The sequence below is a fragment of the Eleutherodactylus coqui genome, chromosome 6 (genome assembly GCF_035609145.1).
Source record: "Eleutherodactylus coqui strain aEleCoq1 chromosome 6, aEleCoq1.hap1, whole genome shotgun sequence".
NCBI classification, from domain to species: Eukaryota; Metazoa; Chordata; class Amphibia; order Anura; family Eleutherodactylidae; genus Eleutherodactylus; species Eleutherodactylus coqui.
The window spans coordinates 51,426,439-51,437,794 of record NC_089842.1 but is presented as its reverse complement, the minus strand read 5'-3'; the positions used below and the strand labels follow the sequence as shown (position 1 = coordinate 51,437,794).

General features: G+C 43.8%; 1 protein-coding gene across 4 annotated transcripts in view; it reads right to left on the bottom strand.

Moving 5' to 3' along the window:
• Positions 1–616: 616 nt before the first annotated feature.
• DVL1 (dishevelled segment polarity protein 1) overlaps positions 617–11,356 on the bottom strand; it is a 172,056-nt gene continuing 161,316 nt past the window's right edge. For 3 of the 4 annotated variants that reach the window (XM_066606812.1, XM_066606814.1, XM_066606815.1), the window contains one exon: positions 617–3,855. In XM_066606812.1, coding sequence (XP_066462909.1) covers positions 3,449–3,855 — 407 coding nt within the window. In that variant the 3' untranslated portion in view covers positions 617–3,448. Of the gene's footprint in view, positions 3,856–10,496; positions 10,545–11,356 lie in introns of all 4 variants that reach the window. The other variant, XM_066606816.1, reaches the window with a different exon arrangement.

The following is an 11,356-nucleotide window of genomic DNA, read 5'->3' as shown; positions in this document are numbered from 1 at the left end:
AGAAAACTGTTCAAGCTGAAAGGAGATCTTTCCTCCGCGTGGACAATACACTGTGCATACGCATACATTCATGCGGAAAACCATTCGCATCCGCAATCTTCCACTATTATTTTCCACAAAGGATCGCAGGTCTTCCTGCGAAAATCCGACCTGTTCGTGTGAGCCCAGCCTCAGTCCTAAAAAAAACTAGCTTGTGTGAATTAACCCTTTAAATGAATGGCTTCTTTTCCTGTGCAAGTTCTTGGAATCGAACAGAACTTGGGCAGGAGAATGGCCTGTGTGCATGCCCCCTACTGGCTCTGAGTGGCAGAGCATTTCCCTTCACAGACAGTCTGTGCATGGAGTCTGGCTTTGCTTTTAATTCCCAGTCATTGTTACAAGGCTTGTATAAAGAGTTTAACTTTAGCTTGAAGGAATGCTGCCTTCCAATAAGTGGCGCTGTGGAGGTATTATTCCATATCCCTTATTTGCATATTACCCAGAGGAGCATGAATGTCCTTTTTAGTCTCCTCAGGTGCTCTCCCTAAGGAGAAAAGATAGCATGTCTGACCCACATCCCATACAGTAATACAGGGACTGACACGTGTTTTAATGTACGTTCATCAGACACCACGACTAAAGTTCAAGAATGCGGTTTAATCTTTCACAATAAATTAAAATGCTCTGTCGTCAACACAAGTCGATGCATTCTCTACTATTAATACAGTTTCATGGTAGCTGCTGGAAAACACATCCGACCATCAGGGCTGCAGCAGTATCTCAGCAACACCTTCCATGATTTTCAGCACTGGCAGAGAATCCTGGGAGTTGTAGTCCATATAACAGCTATGGCACCTGATCTAGCTCATTCTTGTTGGATTTTTAATGAAAGGAAAAAAAGTTGAATTAACTTTGCTCTGTAACTGTTATTTACACAGATATACACATATATATTAAAAAAACAAACATTAAATTAGAGCTAATTATCTATACACGGATTTTCTGTACATTTGTAGCGCAGTTAGTAGCAAATAGTCAGAATGTGGAGAATTTCTGTCTGGTCAGTGGGAAGGAGCGGACAGATTTTTAAGTGCTTTCCTCCATATATAGGGTGGTGGGATCGGTTGTATCTAGTGTAATAGAAATGCTATTCTTACATTCATTTTGTTTTAGTCTATATTAATTTATTTAAATCAGTAGTGGTTGACACATGGGTGGCGCTAGAGTCCCATACTGGGTGTTAAATGCAGTTTTGATTGTCCGTAGCATATTTAAAGAGGTTCTCCTCTTCAGAAATATATAGCATAGCTCAAATAATGGGACATCACACTGCTTAAAAGGGTTGTCCAGTTGTAAACGATTGATGGTTTATCCTTAGGATAGGCCGAAAATAGGAAATCTGGGCAGTTGCACTTGTACACTGCAGGACGCAGACAGCTCCGTTCCCACTGCAATGGCCAGGCTTGGTACTACAGGCGATTCAGTTCGATGCAAACTTTGCCTGTAATACCAAGCCCGGCCACTCTTATGAGAATGGAGCTGTCTGCTTCCTGCAGAAATCGGCTCAGTGCACAAGCACACTGGCCTGGGGAACATTTAATCAGGCAGGGTCCTAGTTACAAATCTCTACTGATCTACTGTTGATGGCCTATTTTACGGATAGGACATTAATAGTTTACAACTGGACAACCCCTTTAAAGAGGTGGTCACTGGTTGAAATCCCTTTATGAAATAAAGCAGCCCAGTGATCAGCTTATTGCCATGGATCCAGCTTCTGAAACCCCTGGCAATATTGTGATGGGAGGTTTTGGCCAACCGAACATTTCTCCTGTGGCAACCATTGAGTGGCCATCCATTCTCCAGAGGAGCAGCCACCGATACGTAGAAACTCTTCACTGTGGCTCATAGAGATTTGTCCCAATTAGGGGACCCTCCATGTCATCCATATGCCATAATAGGGTAATCTTTAGTGAGCCAATCCCATTTCTCTGTACTACTCCTTAGGGTTGCTGGAGAAAAGGGGTTTTCCAGGACTGAAAAATAAACTTTTATGGAGGGGACTGCTGTGAGACAAAGAGAAAAAAGTCATACTCATCACCTTCAGTGGCTCCCAGTCAATCGCTGGAGCCCCAGTTTCCACCACACTGAACTCAGAAGACACCAGTTGCGGTCATGTATCATGAAATGTGGACATAACTGCTCAGCCAATCATAGGCTTGGGGAACCTTCACACGTGCCATTTCTGCTGCAGCATTTCCACAACCGAAAACCCGCAGCAAATATGCAGTGGCAAAGTCTGCACCCAAAGGGTTCGGATTTGGCAGCGGATTTACTTGCGGAAATGCTGAGGATATTAACCCTTGTATTTCAAGGGTCAAATTCTGCAACATAGTGAAAAAAATGTTTCAAAATCCCCTCCACATTACTTGTACTGTAAATGTTGTGGAAGTTCCACAGCGATTCCTGCATAGGAAGTTCCTCAGCATTTCCGCCATGTGCGAAGATGACCTTTAAGTGATCTGGAAGAATCAGGGCAGAAGCCTGTGATTGGCTGAGTGCTCACATACACAATAAACGGTATGTGATAGCAGCTGGATTCAGTGCAGCAAGGACAAGGGCTCCGGTGTTGGACAGGAGCTGCAGAAGAAGGAGAGTATGATTTTCTTTCCCCTTTCTTTCACAACATTACGCAGCTTTAAAAATTTTTTGAGTCCCAGAAAACTCCTTTAAAATTCAAGATTATGATGTTTGGTACCTGATGGGCAAATCCAGCAGGTCTAACACTTTCACTGTTAAACCAATAGTGTTGCTGAACATTCGGGTTTTGCTTTGTACTCTTTGTACGCCATACACATTGTTAAAATTTGGTTCCTTAGTGCTAACTCTTCTGGGTCAACAACTTCAGGGAAGAGTTGTTTTTTTCCCCCTTGTCCGTAGCCATGGGCTATATCCATAGAGGTTTACAGTATATACATATCCCATCCAAACGGATGAGATTATCCCTTTCTCCTGTTATTTGAACTATTGATATATTCCAACAGGACCCCTCTAAATACAAAATCATCATATTCATGAAGAACTGCTATTGTTCATTGTATTCATGGCCAATCCCACTAGCCATGAATGAGTGCAGACTGTCATCTATGAGGAATGTCCGAATTCCATCCATTTCCCACTGAACTCATTAGACAGTTCGGACGGCAAACTACAACCACCCAGGGTTACTCAGAATTGCAGGACAATGGACATTAGTAGGCTTGTGTCTTTCAAAGGACCTCTCCAAAATGTGCTACAGTCCTGTACATCTAACACCTTCTCGCATTGCACAGTGGCCACGATCTGGTTCTTCCATCCTGTATGGCTTGGCCGCTGGATATGGCAGTGGTAATCCTTTTTCATAATATGGAATTGTTAAGACGTTAAACTTCTTTAGGGCTTCTAGTGACTGACTCAGAAGGCACTTTGGTTGTCACATGATGTCCACAAAAAATTCACAGGGGTTTCCCATGGCCTTCTGAAAGGATTGTCGGCTTCCGGTCAGTTCTGGGGGAACATTGCTAAGCTCACGGACAGGGGGTCCCCCTGGTGGGCCGCTAGTGCCATACACCTTACTCGCAATCTTTGGCAGGCTATAAAGTGGGGGTAGACCCGGGGGACCATGAGAGTGGTGGCTGCTGCGGTGACTGCGTTCGCTACGTGGCACTGAGCTATGACTCCGGTGACTGTGTTGGCTTAATGGCCTTTCACTTTTTCTGCCTCCACTGCTGGCAGCGCGATCAGATCCACTGCCGCTGCCAGTGGACTTGCGGTCCTTCTCTCGGCCAGATGATCTTTTTCCTTCTCTATTGCCGCGACTGGAGCCACTGCTTTTGCTGCCTGTAGTAGTGAAATAACCACAGGTATTAGAATGGGGTACGGAAACGTCATATGATTCATTCATGCAATATCTTGGCTAGCTTCTGCAGAGGAAGGCTGTGGTGTTATAGGTTATTATTGACATGCAGAAGGATAACTATGGGGTGATTATCATGGAAATGAATACACTGGATGCTGGTTATGATTGCAAAAAAAAAAAAGCAAAGCTAAAGCCGTACCTTTTCATATTAAGTGCAAGAAAAAGACCAATATCATTATAAAGCACAATGCGACAGTAACCAAGTGTTCAAGACACGGGTGGAATACCTGCTTGGACAATCAAGCACTGGCCAAAGCTAAAATAAAAAAATCTTGCTATTTGTATAGCGACAACTTGTTCTGCAGTGCTTTTAGGTAATTTATTTATTACCCCCCACCAAGCTAGGTACTGATTTTACCGACCTCGGAAGGATGGAAGGCTGGGTCAACCTTGAACCGGCTACCTGAACCGTGCTGGGATTGAACCTGCAACCTTCAGATTGTGAGAGAGAGCTTAGGACTGCATTTCTGCTGCCTTAACATTCTGCGCCACACGAGGCCCAAAGATCCAGATCATTAAGGGACCTCCCACTCACTTTTTGAGCTCCCTAACGTAATTTATGGAGCTCTAAAGTGATGGGTCAGTATTGCCATTTCTACTGCATTGGATGACAAGAAGTGTTACTGTGCAGGGACACACTATAAAGGAGACATAGTGCTTAGCTGGCACTGCAGTCCCTTCTTCCTAAGGATAAGAATAAAGGCCCATTTAAACACAACGATTATCGCTTAAAATTCGCTCAAAAGCCATCTTTTGAACGATAACCGTTGCGTCTGAATGCGCGGCCATCGTGCACTTTTCATGCACTATTCGTTCATCGGTGATTTCTAGTAAGCTAGAAATTAGCGATGAGCCTCATCAGTGCCGCATGCTGATTTTTGCAGTGGGCGGTGCTGATATCATTCTCTCAGCTGGTATCCCGCTGGCAGTTCTCAGCGGAACACCAGCTGAAAGCTCAGAGAACAATGCAGCTGTTCGCATATACAAAACAGCTGCTTTGTTCTCGGAGCTATCACAGAGGTATCCCATTCCGCCTGCATTAATTAGCTACTTAAGAGTTATGCAAAGATGATTGCTGAAAACTGTCATTCAAATTCTCGTTTGAGCAATTTTTGAGCAATTATCTTTCAGTATAAATAGGCCTTAAGTGTTGGCTTACTGTAATTGCTGAGATATGCCACAACTTACTGATTGCTAGAGGTCAAACTACAGAACCCATCAATCAGTAAGATGGGTGATAAATAGGATAGGTGATAAGTCTGATCGTGGGGGTTTCACCGTTGATTCCAAGAACGTGGGTCTCATGTCCCCCCCCCCTCCTCCTTACTGTGGGCTCGCTGCACCTCCTGCAGTGAGGAGGAGATTGAATGGAGCGACTGCCGTACATGCACAGTGCCATTCCCTTCATTTTGAATGGGACTGCCGAAGATAGCACTCAGTTTTTTCCAATAGCCCCACTGAAATGATGGAGTGGCGGTCACACAAGCACAACTATTGCTATTCCTGCTGTAGCCACTGATGTTGCTGCAGGTGGAAGGAGCATCCCCACAGCGACAGAAGAGCGGAACATGGGACCCGCATTCTCAGGTTTGGTGGGGGTCTCAGCATGATAGGTAATAAAAGTCTATCTCAGAACAACCCCTCTAAAAGTTGCCGTCAAGCTAGGACACCCCTAAGGACACTCCAGGCTGCTTGAACCTTTCTACTGGAAAGCCCCCCCAGCATGTACATATTTCCCCTATAGCGCTCACTGAAGTCAACATGGTGGACCTAAGTCCTCCAGAGTGAGACCAGTTATTTTCAGTGTCTTTCCGCTCTGGTTAATAAACCAATTTAGTTTAGTTTTTTTTTTTGCAGATTTATTTTGCGCACTATTAACCCTTTCTCCACCACCTTCTGACGTCCTGCGTTTCCTTGCCTGCTGTGTCACTATCTACCGACGCTCATATTGGCTTGTACTCGGCAGATCCCTGAAATTCTGAGATCAAAGCTTTAGTGTTTAATATTTCTCCTTTGGTTTTCAAGATAAGCTTCAAGAATGACACTAACCTCTAAGTGCTGCTCTTCTTCTAAACATCTTTTTTTCACTTAAATCTGCATAAACTTAAGTACCTTTGCAAATAGCTTAGTTGTACCCATTCTGTACTGACCTACTGTCGCTGTAAATGATGTTTTATATACCATTCAGCTGCAATTAGAAGCCATTAGAATTCTTGTTGCTAATTGGAAATGGTCTACACTAGGTTTTAGTGAACCAAACCTATTTCATGTCGAGCTTTGCTAAAACTTCAGTTTGGCATGAACTGAGCTTTTAGTATAGTTCTACCCGAAAGAGGGATCTACTGCTTCGGTTTGCTCAACGCTTCTCCTGATCACTGGTGTATACACTGAGAAGGAGGGAAAGGGGAAGGGACTTGTTATTTGTATAGCGCCAACTTATTCCACAGCGCTTTCAGGTAATTTATTACCCCACCACCAAGCTGGGTACGCAGTTTACCGACCTTGGAAGGATGGAAGGCTGAGTCAACCTTGAGCCGGCTACCTGAACCCAGCGGGGATTGAACTTGCAACCTTCAGGTCGTGAGCAAGAGCTTATGACTACATGCTGCTGCTATTGATTGCATTGTATAGCATTAACTACATGCGACCAAATACTCATTTGCATATCAGTTTGCGTCCTTTCCATTTGCATCATTTATTGTACCAGAAGCAAATCTATTTATTTAAGGCACGACAATTATGTATGTTTTTTTTGTTTCTTTGTTGTATAATCCATTTGAGTAGTAAAAAATGCAGAGAATTCTGCCGCTAATGTCTCCTTGGATTTAATGCGAGTTTGAAATGCCTCTAAAGCCACATTCAGATGGCCATGTGTGAGTTGCGCCCAAGATTCTTGTCAGATACCCACGGGCAGTGGGCATCGCATGTCCAATTCTGGTCTGTGATCCTTTTCACATGGACCATCGTTGCATTTGAATAGCCTCATAGGCTATAATGTGTACATTCACTATTCGTGAAATCCACCAAAAGCACATAGATGGAATATACACCTGTGTGATTGGTCCTTCGTAGGGATCTGGGAAACTCATATACCCCTATTCCATTTAGAGGAGGATGTACCAGCTCTCCTGACATGTCTATTTTATTAAAGGGCAACTCCAGCAAAATCATATTTTTCCATGCCTGCCCCCTGTAGCTGATTACCTACCACAATATGGAGATCTTCTCTGTGTATTGCAGCCACTTCCTACAGCATAGCCTCCTTTCTGATGCTTATCAGGCACCATTTTCATGGTGACCTTTTTTACTTTCACTTTCAATTAATCCTATGAAGCCTCAGCACAGCAGTAGCTTAGGCTATACCGTTTCTGTCTGGTAGGTGGACAGTTTAATTATCATTTGCTTCTATAGTTATCTAAATAAGCTACAGACCACAAGTTTACAGTCAGGAGGATGAGCTGTAATCTCCTCTATTATAACTGTGTGACAGGAGCTGTGCGATCATCATCAGTAATTGTGATAGGAATGTCTATATTCCCCTCTAAGCAGTTTTTCCAAAGTAACAAAATTACACACACTGAGATATAGACTAGAAAAAGAATTCACCACCCCAAGTAGATCTGAGCAGGATGGAACGGAGATCACATGACCATTTGAGGGAAAAGAGGCCAGAAGTTTCAGACAGAAAGAAATAACTAACCAAGGTAGCACTAACTCACATTATATATACTGAGGGATAACTACATATTGAATGAATTAAAAAAAAAAAAATCTCCGGAGTGGCCCTTTAAGTACTTGTATTCTCCTGTAAAATAAGAATTTTGGAGCATTATTTCTTAGGACCAATTAGTGTCAGAATCTGGAGGGGCCCCCCTATAGACCAGGAGGAGTAACAGAGGAACAATGCATACTGTAGATTAAAAAAGATGGTTCACAGTTACTTTATGGGGAGTACAAACATTTACACTGTTTGTGGTGTACGTTTACTGTATACACCAGGAAAGCTACTGGCATATACAGTATGTCAGACATATCTATAAGCCCCTGTACTTCCGCCAGAGGCCAAAAGAGTGTCCTTGTACTAATATAGGGAGCCTACTTAAAACAGTGAAGGGGGTGCAATACTAAATTAGCACTGCAACCCTTCATTCTCAGGATCGCACCCTTCTAAATTTTCAGGGCACAGCCACCCATATCCCATGAGCGTGAATTTAATGGACTGGGGGGGGGAGCGGTGTTGCAGTTCCCTGCAGCGAGTGATTGGGGCATCACTGAGCAGGAAAAAAATGTGAAAGGGACGCAACACTAAATTGGCACTGCCCCCTTTTATTCTCATCATCGGTGGGGGTCTTAGAAGTCAAACCCCTATCGATCATAAAGTAATAGCATATCCTTGCAAAACACCATTACTTTATAAAGGTGCTTTTACACAGGTGAGTTTCATGTGAGTGTGATATCAGTTCGAGAAACTTGGACCGATATCGCACTTGTAAAGATGCAAATAAGGAAGATGGAATACATAATACCTCTGCAGCGCCACCTACTGGATGGCAGCATTAGTTCAAATCAATGTCAGACCCTTTATACAGGTCTTTATAATAACGATTGGGAATAGTCATTGTTATAAAGACCCAGATAAAGGGTCTGCCATTATTTTGAAGGAATGCTGCCATCCAATAGGTGGCGCTGCAGAGGTATTGTTTCATCTTCCTCATTTGCATAAATTACCCATAGGAGCATGCATGGCTGTATAAGTCTCCTCACTTATTTTCAGGTGTCTTCTTACACCCTTGGGGAGAGACTATGCCATGCCACTCACCCCTTAGGTGTCTCCACACACTTTTTGGGTGCTCTCCTTAAGGAGAGACGACACCCCCTCTGGACTTGTAAAGATGCGGTTTTTCTGTAAGTGCGATGCATTTTGCGAGAAATCATATCTCAGCACTTGTGATTTTCCATTAGTGAAAATAACCGACTATGGGAACAAAAATTAAAAAATCACACTCACTTGAAACACTTATGTACATGCGAGTGCGATGCGATTTTTAATTTTTTTTTTAGCTTGCAAAGGAAAGAACTGGCACTATCACCCAGTAATAGGGCATGATGCCATTTTTTTCTTGTATTGCTTGTTCTCGTAGAGTTGAGAGAACAATCACACATGTGAAACGCCCCCCTTAAAAATAATGGGTTATTTTCTTGTGCATCCCGCAAAGCACAGAAATCATGCAGGAAAATCGCCCGTGTAAATGCACTCTTAGATGGGAATTACCCCTTTGCTAGTAACGTTTTCAAGATGGGAATGAGCTGAGACCTGAAGAAGCTCGTTGATATTAGTCTTAGGACTCATTCACACTGGTGCCTTTACACTGATCAATAATCTGTGTGAAAGACTCATTGCATGTCCTATTCTTGACCATATCACGGACGAGAATTAGGACATACAAGCGTATATCAATGTGCAGACTGTCCATATATTGGGCAGAGGTCCATCTGCTGTCCGATGTGAGTTGTGCTTGCGATTCTCGGACACACGGAAAATGTGTCGGAGGCCTTAATAGAAGTATTGTATGTGATAACTGATGGCCAGAAGGTGTCACATGGTAGCTAATTAGTATCAGCTTACGGCCCAATGCCCACAGACGGATTTTTGCTGCGGAATTCGCAGCCAGGCACCCCGCCGCAAATTCCACAGCAATGCCATGTTAAAAGATTCTACCCTGCGCACAAGTGGAAATCAACTGTGATTATCACACGCGGGGGAAAACCGCAGCATGCTCTATTTGGTGCGGGAAATTGCATGGACGGCCTCCATTGCAGTCAATTTCATTGCATCCGCAGCGATTCCAAAATGTAAATTTTTTCAATCACCACAGATCAGCGTCATCGCTGTACTGCGCATGCGCGCCGGCCGAGACACTTCCGGCGGATCCGGACTGGTGAGTATGTGTCTCTGCTTGGGCACCAGGTCTGATTCTGCAGCAAATCTCAGTCGGAACCCGCCCCGGCTGTGGGAATGAGGCCTAAAGGGCTACTCCAGCAAAAACACACTTTTCCATGCCTGCAGTGCATCCCCCTTTCATCTATCCCCTTGAAAGTTAGATTTTTTACCTTTAGTTTCACATCTATCCCATAATGCAATAAGTCCAGCATTAGTAGGGCTATACCATTCTATCTGCAGAGGGGACATTTAATTATCATTACCTTCTATATTCACCTGAATAAGCTACAACCCATACATATACAGGATGGAGAATGAGCTGTGATCTCCTCTATTATACCTGTGTGACAGCACATTAATGCTTATGTAATAGCGCTATTTGCCAGGCTGCCTCTGCCCTTGCGGTCCTAGTGGCAGTTGATGGTGCTCGTGTAATAGCAGCCGTATGGGAGTTATTATATCTGAAGTTTGATTCTTTGCTACTTGCTATCCAGGAAAGGATGACTTATCGCTGTGGTTGTCTGGCGGTTGGGTGGGAATGGTCTTAGGAGGGTGAAGAAAGGGCCACAGGATATCTGAATAGACATGCTTGGACTCTTAAGGTCAGAGCTGTAATCTTACCGATGACCTAGATTCCTCCATTCCTTCCATGCATCCTTCAGTCTAATGCTTGCTCAGCACAAAACAAGGGAATAACACAGTTACTAGTAGCAAAGGATACAGTAGGGGGATAAAGGAGCAGGTTATTATCTTACTGTACTGTAGAAGAACACACACCTGCATAACCTTGTCTTTTCTTAAAGGGGTTACACAGGGTTAGAAAAGCAAGGCTAAATTTTTCTAAAAACAGCGCCACGTCTGCCCTGAGTTTCACTGTGGTATTGCATCTCAATCCCCATTCCGTTTATAAGGGTATTCTGGTAAGATGAACCTACCACCTATCCACAGACTAAGGAATAACTACCTGATTAATCGGTGTTCGACTGCTGGGACCCCCATTGCCAGAACAGGGGTCCCGTATCCTCCTGAGAAACTGTTAAACTGAATGGAGCAGCAGCACACATGCTCAGCCATTTATTTCAATGGGATCACCAAAAATAGTCATGTTCAAGCGCTCGGCAATCTCTTGTACTCAGTGAACTGAATGGCCAAGCATGTACGCTGCGAATCTATCCAATTTGCTGGTCTCTCAAAGGATATGGGACCCCTGTTTTGGCAATTGGGAGGGGTCCCAGCAGCCGGACATATATCGATCAGCTACTTAATCTTACCAGAATACCCTTTTAATGAAGAGGAGCTGCAATACCAGGCACAACCCATGGATGAAGGTGGCACCGTTTCTGGAAGAAAGCCGCCATGTTTTTCTAATCCTGTGCAAAGCCTTTAACCGACAGCCCATATACTTTCTAAGGTCTGAGCTGCCTTACTCATGCAAAACTTTTAATATACTTTATGCGCCCCTTGCTTAAATAGAGGAAGGT